Genomic DNA, 18,334 nt, shown 5'->3' on the forward strand with positions numbered 1-18,334 from the left:
TTACATCATGTTCACCACTCAGAGACTAATTAGAATCCATCACCACACACATGTTCCTAATCACCCCTTTCACCCTCCTCCCTCCCCACTTCCCTTCTGGTAACCACCAGTCCAATCTCTGTTGCTATGTGTTTGTTTGTCGTTGTTTTTATCTTCTACTTATGAGTGGGATCATACAGTATTTGACTATCTCCCTCTGACTTATTTCACTTAGCATAATACTCTCAAGGTCCATCCCTGTTGTCCCAAATGTCTGTATTTCATCGTTTCTTATGGCTGAGTAGTATTCCATTCTGTATATATACCTCATCTTCTTTATCTATTCATCCCTTGATGGGCACCTAGGTTGCTTCCAAGTCTTGGCTATTGTGAATAATGCTGTGAACATAGGGATGCATGTATCTTTATGCATTTCTGTTTTCAAGTTCTTTGGATAAATACCCAGCAACATCCACTGCATTCTGTTGGTCATAGCAAGTCATGAAGCCAGGCCAGAATCAACGGGAGGGGAGGGGAATAGGTTCCACCTCTTGATGGCTGCAGAGGCACATGGTAAAGCACCTGAAGACCCGGTGGGGGGTGCCTCGTGGTCATTTTTGCAATCTACCGCAGCTGTGTCTCTGTATTCAGAAGCATGACCTGGTGTTGTTTTGCAGGCCTGAGCAATGGTGATGCACCCGCTAGTGAGAGTGACACTTTCCGGAAGACCTCTGAGCAGCTGGTGAAGTACATGAACTCAGGAAACCGGTCATTGCATAAAAACCTTCTGAAGCAAGAAGTAGTTCAGAGGTTCTTGCGCCTCCTTTCTTCTCTGCAAGGTAATTTTTCTCACAACATTCAGTTGGTTAAAGATGATTTATACTCATTAAAACTCTTTTCTAATATCGTTTAAAAATTAATTAAAAAATAAATGTAATGATCTCCATGTAAAACATTCAGACAGCATAGAACATTCTTCAGTGAAAAGTCTATCATCCACCCCTGGACTTTAGTCCCTAAATCCCATCCCTGGAGGCATCCTCTGTTACTAGTTTTTCATGTATCCTCCTAGAGTTACTCTTTGCATATACTCTCCATTTTTCAATACCACAGATGTTTCTCTCTTCTATTATTTCTCTCTTCTAATATTCTTTCTCTCTTCTAATATTGGCTAATTTTGGTGTATAAAGTTGTAGAATTGAATGTTAATTTTTTTCATTATAGGAAAATCAGGAAAGTTCCAGAAAATAACTTTAGATGACAAACTTTACATAATTAGAGAAGATTCTAGAAATCCTAAGCAGGTAAAATTTAGTATTTTTAAAATTGGCAGACAGTATGGTCTAAATGTAAAGCATTCACTTGGACCATTTGTAGGGCTGAGATTTCTCAGTTTACGGGAGAATGCAGGAAGGCCTGGCCAGAAGAACCAAAAATGCTCTCTTTAGGGTAGTATTTAAGGCTTGGAATATTTTGCATTTGAATCTTAACTCTACCACTTAGCAGATCTGTGACCTTGGGCCAATTACTTAACCTCTTTAGGCTTCGGTTTCTTCATCCCTGCCTGGGCTGGGAAACTAACCTCATGAGATGACGGATGTACAGCACTTAGTCCAGTGTCCTACACATAAAATGCTGATACCCATTAGCTGTTAGGGTAAGTTGAAGTGAGGCAAGGCTGCCAGAGCAATCTTCTCTCTTGGATATGAGTGGGTCAGAGATAAACAGCACAGCTGAGGGGCTGGCCCCTTGGCCGAGCGGTTAAGTTCGCGCGCTCCGCTGCAGGCGGCCCAGTGTTTCGTTGGTTCGAATCCTGGGCGCGGACATGACACTGCTCATCAAACCACGCTGAGGCAGCGTCCCACATGCCGCAACTAGAAGGACCTACAACAAAGAATATACAACTATGTACCAGGGGGCTTTGGGGAGAAAAAGGAAAAAATAAAATCTTTAAAAAAAAAAAAAAACAGCACAGCTGAGACTCTGGAATGGGAGCCTTTGACTTTTGGACTTGATGTCATCTGCCCCACACCCATGAAGACTGTCCTCATGAAATTGGCTCAACGCAAGGTTGACAGAAGGGAAGCCATATTATAGACAAGAAACCATATTGTAACTTTGAATGACCTCTGACTAACTAACCCTGGATATGTACCCTTCAGGAGATCCACCTGCTCTGTAGCTTTTCTGACCCCTGCTTGTGCATATACCTCCCAGCTGCAATAAGACAATAACTTCGTTCTTTTGAGTTCCTTAGGAATGTGATGACCCCCAAACAGAGAGTCTATGCTGATAGCTATCATCAATGACAACTGAAAGATCTGGTGTGGTGACTCTTGGGTCAAAATTCTGACCTCCCCCCCTATAACCCACTGGCCTATATAACTGCTTCAAGATTCTGTGCCCCCCTTAAGATGATTCCTTTGGACATTGGACGTTTGGAAGTCGGCCATCTTCCCTCTTGCTTGCAAGCTGTAATAAGATGCCCTTTCTCTGCCACCATCTTGCCTCTTGACGATTGGCTTTATCTTGCAGTGAGCAGATTGTGCCCTTTGTGCGGCAACACTCATTTATACTTAGGGTTACGAAAATAAAACATGACATATTGGTGTTTGGTAAAAATCTCGTAAGGGACCCCAAGGTGAGAATGTTGTTGTCCTTTGCATTTTGTGGTCTGGGCTCTGTCTTTTCTCTCTTTCTCTGTGGGGACTGTGTGTGTTGGGGTGGTTCTGCTTTCTCTCACTTTGGCTAGGTTACTTTCTCTGTTCCTTTCTGTGTCTCACTCTTTGTGTTGTTCCTGAAGGTCTTCTCCCAGCTCTCTTCTAGCATCTCTAATCTACCCAACTCTTTTGAATTTTTTTCTCTCTTTACTTTCCCCCTTTCTCTCTTCTTTGTCTCCTTTATTGTCCATTGGGTAGGCTATTTAGGATTGTTTCTGTTGGAAGTGACAGACAGATTCAAATTGGCTTAAACCAGCAAAAAGGTTGTATTCTTGACTCTCATAATGGGGATGCCAGTCTGGCTTCAGGTACACATGGCTTCAGGGATCTATCCAATGTCAGCAGGCCCCAGTATCTCCCGTCTTTCAATTCAGCTGTCCTCTGGTTGGTTTCCATCTCAGACTCTTTGTAGAGACAAGATCAAGGTCTCTAACCACTGACTTTGTCCAGCATTTCGGACCTGCAGACGCATCTCTCTCTCAGTGGTTTGAACAAGAGTTCTCCACTTTTGGTCACAGTGTAAACCTCTGAACCAGTATCTGTGGTCCAAGGGGTGGAGGATCCTGACTGGCTTAGGCCCAAATCCTATGCTGCCCCCATCTCTGCCATGTGGAATGGAGACTCCTGGCAGGTGGGAGAGCACTGCTACCAGAAGACAAGCGAACAGATTCTGGGGCACAAAAATGACAAATGTCTATTACAGAAGTTTGTATTTTACACTTCTATTTTGCCAATTCCTCTTAAGATAGTAGGATGGCCTATACTGATTTTTTTCTTATTTTCAAATGAGTATTTTAAATGTTAAAATGAACATTCATTTTAGACAACTTAGAAAAAGGTGAGAAGGAAAAACTAGCAAATGCAAATCAAATTACTCTTATTTTGGTAACCCTTGACGTCTTCCCTTCTCTTCCTCACTGCTTTCTTACTGGTAGGGTTGCCAGACAAAATACAGAATGTTGGTTGACTTTGAATTTCAGATAAACAATCAATATTTTTTTAGTATAAGTATGTCCCAAATATTGCATGAGACATTCTTTTACTAAAAATTTATTTGTTTATCTGAAATGCAGATTTAACTGGCATCCTACATTTGTATTTGCTAAATCTGTCAATCTGTGTACTACTGAGGATCTATTTTAAGTTTTCTACCCTTAAGATATACCAGGAGTCTCAACTGGGAGAATCGTTATCCTGTCTCCGGACATCAGAAAACAGATGGAAATACTTATGTATCATGATACAAAATTAAGAATGGGAGGTTAAACCATCCTCTCGTGATTATTCCACAAATCTTGACTTTTTAATCATTCTATAATATCTCCCTATATTTCAGTGTTTCTTAAGCAGGCCACATTCTTAGTATTATGCAACATTTAAGCTAGGCTCTTGCCCTTTTGATCTCAGTGGAATGCCCTAACTTAAGTATTCTTCCTTACAACACAGTCATCATTCTGCTCTCTTCCTGGGCCAGGCTCTACGCTCCTTGGGGGATTTCTAACCTTCCCAGGCGATCTGTGCTTACACTGATGTTCACAAGTGGTTAAGCAGCTTGCCCAAAGTAATTAATTACTTGTTTATAGTTTCCCCAGTGCTTAAAAACACTGATCAGTAACCCGTGTTAATTATGTATATATGTGTTGGGTTGTAGTTGGGGACAGAAATCATATGAAGCCTTCACTGGAGTGTGGTCTATTCTTATTTTTGAAAGAAATTCCTCCTGACCTGGTCTGTGACATTAATCGCGACTGTGCCAACACCTTCATCAAGTTTTTACTGGAAAAACAGAAATGGCCCGAAGTGCTTCTGCTGCTGACCCGCAAAGTCAGTGGGGAGCCGCCGCTCGGAGACGGCCTCATCAAAGAGTGCGACCTCTCGGCCCTCGACCTCTGTGCCATCATCCCCCAGCTCAGCACCTGGGACCAGCGGAGGACACAGCTCCTGGGCTGCCTGATAGATGGTGGAGGTGAGATTGCCTGGATGATACACACTGGAGAGTGGTCCAATGGGAGTCCAGGCTACCACCTGTCACGGGGTCTCCACTTGATTGTGGAGAATCCTTTAAATCCTGCCTCATTCTCTGCCTCCACATCTTCTCATTTTGAAACAGTGATGGGTTTAATGCCCCGTCAGTGGGTGTTGCCCTGTAGGAACTCTGCATTTTCATGAATTCCAGTTCCTCTGTTGTAGTCTCTTTCTGTCTTGTGTGAGAAGCCTCAGTCAGGTATGTGGAGGGGCTCCTGGGCCCTGGTGTAGCTCACTGCGATTGTTTCCTCCTGACCCCCTGCTGGACTTCCCTGTGCTCAGTATGCCACCTGGGTCCTTGTCGGCTCTGTGGCATTCTTTTCTCATCAACGGATTGGGATTTGAAATGCTTGTTTTTAAAGAAACAGCCAAATAATTGGTGGATGGAGTCATCTGCCACTTTCATCAGCACAGTCACACTTGGCTGGCTGTGTGTCTGGAGTGTGCAGACGCCTTGCAGGATTGGGTTTTACTTTAAAACTCGTTTGGAAACACCAGCCTCCTCCTGCCCCTACCTCCCACCCCTACTAATGCTGCTACTAACTGTGGCCTTGGGCAGGCTATTTATGCCTTCATCTCCTCATTTATAGAATGGGAATGATCATAGCCCCTCTTTTTTAGGGTGTTTTGAATATTAAGTGCGTTCATGTATGCTGACTCTTGGAAGAGCACCTTGGCTGTGTGGTTTTCTGCTTGTGTTGCTGTTTAAGGGGAAATGCCCTTCAGAAGGAGCAATGGCACATTGGTACTCAGCTCTCAAAGTGCCATACAGAGCCTTTGGGCATTGGCTCTACTCACGGGTTTCAGGAGGTAGATGGAATGTCTCCTCCAGTTTATTTCTTCAAACAGTCCTTGCATGGAGTGTTACTACCTTTGCCCGGAAACCGTGGCTGTCATGGAATTCCTGTTTTATTCCTGATTCAGCAAGCACATATTGAGCACCTCCCTGGGATCAGGCGCACGGGACCCAGGACAGAGAGTAGATGCATGGCTGCTGGAGGCATGCATAGAAGGGCTGCAGATCTGCCGTGGGTAGAGGTCAGGGAGCCTGCAGTGCAGAGGGGAGGTGTGGACTCAGCTAAAAGGAAGGCATGTGGGGGTGGAGAGGTGTCAGGGAAGATGGCAGTTTGAGGGTGGACAGGCATCTTGGGAAGAAGCTTTGCAGAAGCATAGGCTGTAGGAAGCAGTGCTCATGTCTTGATCACCGACTATATGTCAGGTTTGGTGTTGAGCAAGCACTGGGATTTTTTTTTGTTTGTAGGCCCTGTCCCCTCTCCAGGGCAGTGCTACTGGTGGGGTCCATGGTCCTGTGGTGTGATGAGACGGGGAGCTGGAGAGGTGGGAGGGCCAAGGCCCTTGGACACTTGAAGGAGTTGGGCTTCCACTCTGAGGATACTGGGAAGCCTTTGCGTCCCACAAAGGGTGGTGGTAGGTGGGCCTCGAAAGTCGCTCAGCATCAGCTCTTCCCTAGGAATAAATGGCAGAAGCAGTCCCGTCCTCCTCAGGTGAGCCAGGCTGTGCCTCATCAGAGAGCTGCAACTCACAGTACCCTTGTCCTCTGCCTCCTCCAGCCTTGCCCGAGGGTCTCCAGGACAGCCGGGAGAAGCCGCTGGTCATGTGCCTGAAACGTGAGGACTTCGAGTTGGCTTTTCTTCTCTTGACCAAGGGTGCAGACCCCCGCAATATTTCTATCACGGAAGGCGATACTCCTTTGCATGCAGCACTCCACATCTTTTTAGATACCAAATGTAAGCCTTTATTTCTTAAGCAGTCTTTTCCTTGAGGAGGAAGCTGGATATCAGAACTGATGCTATGCTTTTTGGTCTCTCCTGCTGGGAAAACCAACAATCTGGGAAAGGCTCGTTTCTTGGCCAGGGCTGCGCATATCTGGTCCTCACCCATAGCTTGATGGGAAGGAGTGACCATCCTGGTGTGGATGGTCAGAGTGAGTTGACTGATGAGGATGCTTAAGTTTCAAAGTTGGCTGTCCGTAGCTGACAAATACTTTACATTTATTTACTCCATTTTCAAGGGTCCTGACATAAAGAGTCTTATTGGAATATTATAAAGTTATTTCAGGGTTTCTCATCCTTGGCACCATTGACTTTGGGCTGGGTAATTCTTTGCTTTGGGGGGCTGTCCTGTGCATTGTAGGATGTTTAGCAGCATCCCTGGCCTCCACCCACTAGATGCCAGTAGCACCTCCCAAATTGTGACAGTCAAAAATGTTTGTAGACATTGCCAAATGTCCCCTGGGGAGCAAGTCGCCCCTGGTTGAGAACCCCTGGGTTATCAAATACTTGGGGAAGTTCAGTGTTCTGAGATGCCTCTGGCTGGCATCTCTTTCAGATCCAGGGGTCTCTGTTCCCTGAGAAGAGCAGCTCAGCACTCACAGGTTTTGTTTGTGTTTTTCAGCTGACATTGGTTTTAGCTTCCTCAGCCACCTGTTGGATCTATTCTTGTCCAACCCCACTGAATTTCACTACCTCAATCCCAACACCCAGGACGGTAATGGGAACACGCTGATGCACATCCTCTTCCAGAAGGGCATGATGAAGCGCATGAACAAGCTGATAGATCTGCTGGTGAAGTTTGACATCAACTTCAACCTGAAGAACAAAGAAGGCAAAGACGCACGGCACCGGATTAAGAAGAATGATGCTCTGCTCTTGGCCTGGAACAAAGCCCTGACGGAGAGCAGGCGGAAGAGCCGGCAGGACTCTGCTGCCCACTCGAAGCTCCTGAAGTCGGCTGCCCCTGGTCATGCGTCTCACCTCAAGTCCCAGGTTTCATCCAAGTCTCCACCATGCAGTGTCACCAGAACCCTGCCCGAAGGAACCGTGGTTCCTGACAGCTGGGAGACTCCTGTGGATGCTCAGGTGATGAGGCAGGGGCCTGGAGCTGGCAGGCCCTGCTCTCTGAGAGACCGCCTTGTGCAGAACATCACAGTTTTGATTCAGCAGGTTGAATTGGATACGTCCCTCCCAGAGGACTGTCCTCAGGTCTCTAAGCCTCCAGAGACAGGAGCTGGCACAGACGTGAAGAAAGACAAGCTCCAACGAGCCCTGGGGCCAGGGGGCTCTGACTGTAGTGGGAACAACCCTGCCCCCCATAGAGCAGGAGAAGGGCATGCTCAGGCAGGCCTTGGGGCCTCGCAGCTCATTCCTGCTGGTCACAGAAGGAAGGAGGGTGGCGAAGATCAGGACGACTGGAGTGTGCAGGAGATTGAGGCCTGCCTCCAGGACTTTGAGAACATGACGTGGGAGATTGAGTGTACTTCTGAGATGCTGAAGAAGCTGTCCAGTAAGGTAATGTCCAAGGTCATGAAGAAGAAAATCATCCTAGCCATCCAGCAGCTGGGGAACGGTGAGTGGACCCAGGGCCTGCAGAAGCGGCTGAAGCACCTGAAAGGAAGCATCCAGCTCTTTGAGGCCAAGCTGGACAAAGGAGCCCGGATGCTGTGGGAGCTCGCCATTGACTTCTCCCCTCGATGCAGTGAGAACCCAGAGAAGATCATCGCCACAGAGCGGAACTCGCACTCTGTGGAGAAGTCAGGGCGCGTCTACACAGAAATCATCCGGATCTGGGACATAGTTTTAGATCACTGCAAACTGTCGGACTCCATCAGGGCCATCTGCAATGCCTACAACCGTGGCTTGTCTTGCATCCTGCGGAAGAAGCTGAAGGGTATCAATAAAGGCCACGTGGTAGCCAACATGAAAATCCAAAATCGGATACCCCGCTGCTATGTGGAGGACACAGAGGCCGAGAAAAGCAGGGAGCACGTGAACCCCGAGTACTTCCCTCCAGCCAGCGCAGTGGAGACAGAGTACAACATCATGAAGTTCCACAGCTTCAGCACCAACATGGCCTTCAACATCCTCAATGAAATGACAGCAACGGTGGAGTACCCCTTCCGGGTGGGCGAGCGCGAGTATGCTGTGATCAACATTAACCCCAGGCCACTGGAGCCCATCATCCTCATTGGGCGGAGCGGCACTGGGAAGACAACTTGCTGCTTGTACAGGCTGTGGAAGAAATTCCATGTTTACTGGGAAAAAGCCGAGCAGGCAGGAAGCCCGCTGTTGGCCAAACAGATCTGGCTGAAGAGAAGGTTGGAAGTGGAACCCGAAAAGGAGGGTCCAGGTGGGGAGGAAGAGGAAGAAGAGGAGGAGGAGGAGGACGATGACGAGGAACAGGAAGGGTCCACTGAAGTGGAAACAGTGGAGAGCATAGATGAGGAGCAGGAGAGTGACGCCTGTGTGGGGGGAGCCAGTGGGGAGCCAGGAGGGTCTGGCCAAGCAGCAGAAGTATGCACCTCAGAACATCCTCACCAGCTGGAGCATTTACATCAGATCTTCGTGACCAAGAACCACGTCCTGTGCCAGGAGGTGCAGAGGAATTTCATTGAACTTTCCAAGTCTACCAAGGCCACCAGTCACTACAAACCGTTGGAACCCAACGTTCACAAACTCCAGGACCTGAGGGACGAGAACTTTCCTTTGTTTGTCACTTCCAAGCAGCTGCTCCTCTTGCTTGATGCTTCTATGCCCAATCCATTTTTTCTGAGAAATGAAGACGGCAGTTTGAAAAGAACCATCGTAGGATGGTCCACGCAGGAAGAGTTGACCATCCCCAACTGGCAGGAGGATGAGGAGGAGGCTGAGGTGGATGGGGACTACAGCGAAGAGGATAAAGCTGTGGAAACACGTCTCTGTGAGAGTGACCCCCGGGTGTACGTGACATTTGAGGTGTTCACTAATGAAATATGGCCCAAAATGATCAAAGGGAAAACCTCCTACAACCCTGCCCTGATTTGGAAAGAAATAAAATCTTTTCTGAAGGGGTCTTTTGAGGCCCTCAGCTCCCCCCAGGGGAGACTCACAGAAGAAGAGTATAAGAAATTAGGGAAGAAGCGGTCCCCTAATTTCAAGGAAGACCGAAGTGAGATCTACAGTCTCTTTTGCCTGTATCAGCAGATCAGGTCTCAGAAAGGTTATTTTGATGAAGAGGATGTTCTGTACAACCTGTCCCGGAGGCTGTCAAAGCTCAAGGTGCTCCCGTGGTCCATCCATGAGCTGTATGGTGATGAGATTCAGGACTTCACTCAAGCGGAGCTAGCACTGCTGATGAAATGCATCAATGACCCCAATGCCATGTTCCTCACTGGGGACACAGCCCAGAGCATCATGAAGGGCGTGGCCTTCCGCTTCAGTGATTTGCGCTCTCTGTTCCACTATGCCAGCAAAAACACCGTAGACAAGCAGTATGCCGTCCGGAAGCCCAAGAAGATCCATCAACTGTACCAGAATTACAGGTCCCATTCAGGTATGTCCAGGTCTTGGGCTCGCCTGCAGGGAGGTGCTTGGGCACTGACCTTGGGCTGCTTTTGAAGCTGCAGCCTAGATTTTGTTAGGCTTTTGTAGCTGAAGTGAGGAAGGTATTTCAGAGTGTGTTAGTAAATAACACTCATGAACTAGAGATCTTATGATTTCTGCCACTACTCATTCTCAGGTTGATAATTCAAGCTGTGGTTCAGTGGAAGTGAAGTTTTAAGTAGTTACATCTTAGGAAGTTTGCCACAACATGAGAACATTTTCAGGGGAACGTTGAAACTGCTTGAGAACTTCTGTTACAGCACTTCGGAAGCGTCTGCTTATGCAATATAAAGTAATACACCAATTACAAGGCATTAATCCTTAAAGCAACTTCTCTCCCAAAGAGAAGCGAAAAAGGAGGGGTGGGAGGTGCTGGGAGATAATGTACACTCAGGTGCTTTTACTTTGTACCTCAGTTGTGCCCCTTCTCTGTGCCAGGCACGATGCTAAGCAGTTTTTGTATGGTACCTGTGCTTAATCCTTATACCACCACCACGAGGTAGGCATCATTCCCGTTTTACAAAGCAGGAAACTGAGGCACAGAGGGTTTAAATAACAGGACACCAATGCCAGAATACTACCTTTATGGCTTACAGAATGTTCACAAATTCACCTCCTGTGTCGTACGTGTGTCCATGAACAATATAGAGTATTATTTTACACATCTAGAAACTTTATTTAGTGGGATCATGCCAGACACATCTTTCAGCAACTTCGTATTTTTACTTAATGTTATGTTTTGGGATTTCTGCATGTTGATAATGTGGAGCTCTGGTCCATGCAATTCTAATCACTGTTAGTATTCCATTTTATGACTATGCTGCAATTTCTTATCCACTTTCCAGTGATGTACGTTAGGTTCCTGCCTATTTTTTACTGCGACATACAATCCTGGAGTGAATCTTCCTGAGCAAATCTCTTTGGGTCTATGTTATATCTTCTTGCTTTGCTCTCCTGGTGGGTGTGAAATGACATCTGCTGTGGTTTGAATTTCCATTTTCCTGAGAAGTGGCATCTTTTCATGTGTTTCCTGGCCGTTCTGTATTCTGTGAATGGCCTGTTCTACTCCTTTGCTCCTTTTTTAATGAGTTGGGTTTTTTTTTATTTATTTGTTAAGAATTCTCTATGGATTTTGCCTTCACGTCCTTTGTTGGTTATGTGTATTGCAGGTTCTTTCCCCAATTATGTGGATTGTCTTTTTAACTTTATTAATGGTAAGAAGGTATATAATTAATTGTGCTCTTTAGTAGGCAGATACTTTTAAATTTTAACTTGTGAATATTTTAAGATTTGCTTTTTTGTGTCTTAAGAAATCCTTCTGATCTGGAGTTAAGATATTCTCCTCTATAGTCTTCTAATGGTTTAAAATTTTGCTTTTCATGTTTAGACAGATTTAAATTTGGGTCAATTTAATTAATTAAGTTTAATCTAAAATGTATGTGTGGTGTGATATTGTCTTTATTGAAATAACCCTTCTGTGATCTAACTTTACTTTTTTCCGTATGGATAATCAGTTGCGCTGACACTGTTTCCTCATACTCCATCCTTCCTCTGATTTGTAATGCTGCTTTTTTTGCATGTCTGTGAATCTGTTTTTGGCATCACTATTTTATTTGATTTGCCTTTTTTGTCTATTCTTGTGCTATTATCACAGTATCATATTTATGATAGTTATCAAGCTTCAATAACCACTTTTTGTAATTTTGGTTAGAATTTCATTGAATTTGTTGCTCTTTGGGAAGAATTCTCATCTTTACGTTATTGGGATTTCTGAACCATAATCTTGACGTATTTCTCTATTCAGGTCTTCTTTTATTGCCTTCAATACTATTTTATAATTTTCCCCAGACATTTTACACAGCTGTTAGATTTGTCCCCAATGGATCTTATACTTTTTGTTACTATGATGGCTGCCATTTTTTAATTTTTTTATATTTTCTAATCAGTTGCTATTAGTGTGGAGGAATGCCATTGGTTCTTGTATGTTGATCTGATATCTAACAATCTTGCTTATCTAACATTCTAACTTTTAGATTTTGGCATTTTTCTGCAGATATAGACAGTTTTTATCTTCTTTTCCATACTTGTCATTTGTTTTTCCTATCATATTTCATTGGTTACAACCTTAAATAGAAGTGATAGGCATCTGTGTGTTATTTCTCAAGTTAATAGAAATATTTCTAACATTTCACCTTTTAAGTCTGATGTTTATTGTAGGTTTTTGACGGATGCTCTTTTCGTAGATTCATTTCACATAGGTTTTGGTTTGATGAAAAGAGAAAACACTTATATACCACACACATATACATATACTTACACACACACATCCATACACATACACACATACACACACACATTGTAAAATTAGATTACAATTCTGATTTGTTTAGCCAAGGATTCAGAAGACATTTAAAAAATCAGGTAGCCTCCCGGAGTATAGCATACACAACAGAATTCAGCCCAGCTTTCCAGGGCTCTTGAAGTCCCCACTGATGTTGCCCGTGAATCACAAGATCTTGATGGTTTTGAGCAGCTCAACTTCTTGCTCTTCCATGATCTTACACCTGGGACTCTTGCTGTGTGGGAAGAGCTGGTGCAAAGTAATTTATGTTCTTAATAGGAAATACTAGCCCTTCCCTTCCCTCATGTGTTGAGGAAACATTTATTGAGCTCCTACCCTGCCTGGCAGTGTGTGGAGGCTGGGTGACCATGACTCATAGCTCATGTTTCTTTGTCCTCAGGTTGTGGCTCCAGTGGCATCCTCTCTTCCATTGTTGGGTCCAGTAGAGAGGACTTGGCATGGTAGTTGAATGAGCCCCTCTTTCTGATGTGTACCCCTGGTTCAGCACCACTCGTCTGGGGCCAGCAGCTTTCATGATCAGCGAGATAGAGCATGGCAAAGGGAGTTGTTCCTATTATTTTTTTTTGCTAAATAACCCACTTGGACAATTACTATATAAACCCCATCTCCCACCTCCACTCTTGAGATGGAGGGAAGACTGTGTGTATTTGTTTCTGTAGAAAGAACCAGAAAAAGCCCAAATAATATGTACTAGATTTTAGAGACTTTGAATAGAGACTTTAGAAAACGCATACAATTTTAAAAAGAATTACAAGCTACCTGTAAGGCCGCTCACTACTAACATTTTCTTTCATTTCCTTCTGCTCTTATTTCTTTATATACATTATATGCATTTATCACACACGTGAATATATACTATGTTTAGTGAATATTTTCCCCTATCTTTTATTTATTTGTTTTTTAAAGATTGGCAACTAAGCTAACAACTGTTGCCAATCTCTTTTTTTCCCCCGTCTTCTTCTCCCCAAAGACCCCCCAGTACATAGTTGTATATTCTAGTTGTGAGTGCCTCTCGTTGTGCTATGTGGGCCACCTGCCACAGCATGGCCTGATGAGCGGTGCCATGTCCACACCCAGGATCAGAACCAGTGAAACCCTGGGCCGCTGAAGTGGAGTGTGTGAACTTAACCACTTGGCAGCGGGGCTGGTCCCTGTTCTTTTTTTAAATTGAGATTCACACAGCATAACAACCATCTGTTTAAAATGTGCAATTTAGTGGTTTTTAATATATTTACAAGGTTGTGTGACCATTACCACTATCTAATTTCAGAACATTTTCATTGCCCCAAAAAGAAATCTCATAACTGTTAGCAGTCACTCCTCATCCTCTCCTTGTCTCTCCCTGGGAACTACTAATCTTTCTGTCTCTCTGATTTGCTTATTCTGGACATTTCATGGAAATGGAACCCTGCCATACGTGGCCTTTGGTGTCTGCTGCTTTGGCTTACTGTTTTCAGGGCTCACCCATGTTGTAGCATGTATCAGTCCTTCATTCCTCTTTATTGCAGATCTACCTTTTATTCTTTGAGTATGTTCATGTAAAAAATTATTTATCTTGCTCCCCAGAAGGCTGTTTAAGTGGATTCCAGATTTCCACTATAGTCAACACTTTTGTGCCCTTTTCTGACTCCCCCATTAGTGTACATCCCTGCCTTTGCTGGCTCTTAGTGGGGAGGGAACCACAGCAGCAGCTGATTTGCTTAGATTCAGCAGTTTCCACCTGTCCTCATTGATTTATACTGTATACTTTTAATAATAGTCGTATTGGATAGTAAAATTTCCCTTTACTGTTAGGTAATAGCAATGGGGACACATAAGTCCATTCCATGCGGTTCTACCAAGAACATGGTATTCTATCTGGTATCAGGCAAAGGGCACATGGCCCATAAGAATAGTGCAGAGACCCAGGATGATCTGTGTTTAATCCAGCTTCAAATCCTGTCACTTGGAGGTGTTTACTAACTTCTCAGACCTTGGAGTTCCAGTTGGTAAAAGCAGGATTGTCTAATCTGTCTCACTGGGATGTTGTGAAGATTCCACAGGGTGATTTTTCTGAAGGTGCCTATTGTATGGGAGTATTCAGTCCGAATCACTGTCAGGGTTACTTCAGAGCTTACACAAAAATGGGACACAGGGAGAAAGCTCTTTGGAAAATCCTTTCTCCACCTCTGACAATTTTTCTTAGTATAGTCCTTTCTCAGCTGGGTATAAACTTGGTGGAAAAGGGCAGTGGAGGCTGTGGTTGCTGCCCCCAGCTCACATCCAGCACTGCTGTTCCCACGTTCCCATGGTAACGTTGTCTCCAGTGCTCTAAGCACCAGTGAGAGGGGACAGGATAGTTCTTGCTTCCTTACCATCTATACTAGCGTCGTCTTTTAGCATTTTAACAGCTCTAATTGTTTAGATTACATTTCTGCTTTGACTTTATAGGTAATTTTCCCTAACATAAATGCAGGTTGGGGATGAGATCCTATAAAAATCTCCTTAGCACAGCAACACATTTCTGCCTTCATCCACTGGACCCATAGTAATACAGCTCAGAGCCCAGGTGGTAATCTAATGGGAAATGGAAATTGGCTTGCAATTATATATACTATCAGGGCCAATACTACTTCTCAGGGAAAAAAATAAAACCGAAAGAAAAAAACAACCCCAAAAAAACCCAGCCGTGTTGTCATGTTGTTCAGGGTCTGATGTGTTCTTTGTTTCATCCCAGGAATCCTCAATCTGGCGTCTGGAGTGGTAGATTTACTTCAGTTCTATTTCCCAGAATCTTTTGATCGCCTTCCAAGAGATTCTGGCCTCTTTGATGGTCCCAAACCAACTGTCCTAGAGTCTTGTAGTGTAAGCGACTTGGCAATTTTGCTTCGAGGGAACAAAAGGAAAACCCAGCCCATTGAATTTGGAGCCCACCAGGTGAGCTTCTTGGGATCGTATGTTTTGAAATAAAAGGCGGTTTGCATTTGAAAAATAGTTTGAGAAGCTGAATTATTCCACAAAGTAGAATCAACAGTCCCTGTCCCAGAATGGGTAAGTTTCAGAGATGGATGAGTGACTCATTGTTAATATTTCCACTAGCCTGACTGACCAAGGCCATACTGGCCACTTCTCTTTAAAAACATTACATGCCTCTCATAGAAGTAGACTGGGCTTTCCCAGATTCCTCTTTGTAGAATTTGATGTTTTTTTCTCCCCATCTTCATTTTTTTTTTCCCCAGGTAATTCTTGTAGCCAATGAAATGGCAAAGGAGAAAATTCCAGAAGAACTGGGGTTAGCACTTGTGCTAACAGTTTATGAAGCCAAAGGCTTAGAATTTGATGATGTCCTTCTTTACAACTTTTTTACTGATTCTGAGGTACGTCATACTGAATTCTCTTCACACAACGCATGTATGTGTATGAGCTACACTTCTACTCTGAGAAAGAGAATTTGGAGCTGAGTAGAAAAGAGTTTATCACAGGTGCCTGTTTCTGTTTTGGAGCATCATCCATTTGTTGTGGGGCTTTGTGTGTTTGGATGTGGGTTGTGACAATGGCTGTGTGTTGTTTCATAGTGTGTCATGGGCTGGTTCTCCCTGTGCCCTGTCCTTTCCTGCTCTCTTGTTCGTCTCTTCTCAATGCCTGGTACCCAAGTGCCAGCTTCCGGTTTTCACTTGCTGCTGTTATCCTTGGCTCCCAAGGATGCTCAAGTTGGAGCAAGCTCTAAGGAAAGCCTTACAAGTGAAGGTAAGGTTAGCAGTGTCCACCTTATGAGGACAGAACTGGGCAAAATCATTCATAGAAAGAGACAACTCCAGGAAAACAAATGAGGCTTGATTCCTGCCCACTGGATCAGGTAATGAGGGGGACGAGAGCAGCCGCCTTGCCTGGGAGCTCTCTTCTGGCATGGCTTCCCCGCCACTGCTTGCCGCCCATGCAGATGATGTCAGTATAAGAGTCCCTGGATTGGGGCTGGCCCCGTGGCCGAGTGGTTAAGTTCGCGCACTCCTCTGCAGGCGGCCCAGTGTTTCGTTGATTCGAATCCTGGGTGCGGACATGGCACTGCTCATCAGGCCATGCTGAGGCAGCGTCCCACATGCCACAACTAGAAGGACCCACAACGAAGAATATACAACTATGTACTGGGGGGCTTTGGGGAGAAAAAGGAAAAAAATAAAATCTTTAAAAAAAAAAAAAGAGTCCCTGTATTGACCTCCAGTGACTTCTGTGCTAGCCCATTGCTTTGACTTGGCTCCTGAGTCCTTGTGATGATCTTTCTCCCCAAGCTCAGTACATTATGGGTAGAGCCACCAACTCAAGGCCATTGTCCTTGGTTTTCTAGCCACTGGTTTCTCTTCACCAGCATCTTTTGGTGAGGGCTCAGACTGGCTGCTGACTGCTCTGTGGGGTCTCCTTTGAGAACTTAGCTGGCTGTGTCCTGTTCTCTGTTGCAGACTTCCTGCTGCACATGGTGCATGCTTGAAGGAGCTGTTTTTCATCCCCAAGTCAGGAGCACTGTTAGCTTTGACACCTTAAAATCTGCCCCAGAACTGACCTTTTAGGTGGAGTCCTTATGTTTTTTTCCTGTTCTTTTTTTTGTGTCACATTTGCCTTGATAATACCTATGATTAATATTTCTATGGGTGCTTTGCAGTTTATAAAGTACTTTTTGAATGAATTGTTTCACTGCATCCTCTGCCAACCCTCGTGGGTTGTATGTATTTTTATTACCCTCATTCTATAGATAAAGCCAAGGGTCATGGAAATTAAGTAAATTACCCACAGGCATAATATAGGTGGCAGAGCCTGAAGATGAACTCAGGTGCTCTGAGTTGTAAGTCTCCTGATCTTTCCACTGCACTTCCTTCCTTTTAAAGCCCCGCATGCAGATTGACTTCCAGAAGCTTCCACAATGAGTATATCAGTGCCACACCTTAAGTGCGTTCCTTTTCTATTAATTTTTGCTAATAAAATCAGATGCACTCTTATTAACCCTGGAACCATTTTTACTCTCTGAGGACTTTTTTTTCTCATAATATATCCATTGGTCATGGTTGGACTGAGATTCTCCTAAAAGAGGAAGGGGTAAAACTTTGTTATTCCTGTCCTTATTAAATCCAGATGTATGCTTGTGCTAGTAAGAAGCTCGAGGAGTTCTGGACTTAGGGATCTGTAACTTGTGGTCGACTCTGTGAGAGAAAAACCCAGTTATTCTGTCTCACTTTGATCCTGGAAATGGCAAAGGCCTGGATATCTTGACCCTATGCCTCCACCAATGACTCAGTGAGTTGCACAAAATTAACACAATTGAATCTTTTGGTAACATTCGCTTCATCCTATGTACACCCTACGTACACAATAAGACTTCTTTTTGACTTCTGAGGTCATGCTTCCCAATTACCAGGGAATGTAAATGCATTCGCTGGGACAAAGTACACCCTCAGTTTATCATTTACAACCACAAGACCAAAAAGCGTTAGTCAGCAAATGAGAGGAAATGCTTTACTCAGAGAGGAAAGACAGAGATCACATAAGTCCCTAGTCACCCGTGGTTGACTGCTCACGTGGGGTTTCTTTCGGGGTGACTAGCTGGAGGCTGCTGGATAGTAATTGCTATTTGATGTAGGGGAACAGTGGAGAGCTCCTCTCTCCATCTCTGGCCTCTTCTTCCACCCTGTTTGTGTTTCTGGCAGGCACTCTTTTTGCACACGTGTGTGTGCGCCTGTGTGCATGTGTGTGTGTGTGTTTGTGTAGGGGGGTTCTTGTTGCTCTAGTTTGTTATTCTTCTCTCTAGAGGATATTTACTGTTAACCTGTTCAACCACATGGTCACCAGGGCCATCTTCTGAGATGGGGAAGGAACTGAGGAATGGTTACAATAAGTCCTTCTGT

At 44.6% G+C, this 18,334-nt stretch overlaps 1 protein-coding gene across 3 annotated transcripts in view; it reads left to right on the forward strand.

The window, feature by feature from the left end:
- Positions 1–18,334, forward strand: part of TRANK1 (tetratricopeptide repeat and ankyrin repeat containing 1) — a 98,828-nt gene that overhangs the window by 55,178 nt on the left and 25,316 nt on the right. For all 3 annotated transcript variants that reach the window (XM_023620746.2, XM_023620747.2, XM_005600832.4), the window contains 6 exons: positions 657–818; positions 4,411–4,665; positions 6,296–6,472; positions 7,140–10,052; positions 15,181–15,380; positions 15,683–15,820. In XM_023620746.2, coding sequence (XP_023476514.2) covers positions 657–818; positions 4,411–4,665; positions 6,296–6,472; positions 7,140–10,052; positions 15,181–15,380; positions 15,683–15,820 — 3,845 coding nt within the window. The remainder of the gene's footprint in view (positions 1–656; positions 819–4,410; positions 4,666–6,295; positions 6,473–7,139; positions 10,053–15,180; positions 15,381–15,682; positions 15,821–18,334) is intronic.

The sequence above is a fragment of the Equus caballus genome, chromosome 16 (genome assembly GCF_041296265.1).
Source record: "Equus caballus isolate H_3958 breed thoroughbred chromosome 16, TB-T2T, whole genome shotgun sequence".
Lineage (NCBI taxonomy): Eukaryota > Metazoa > Chordata > Mammalia > Perissodactyla > Equidae > Equus > Equus caballus.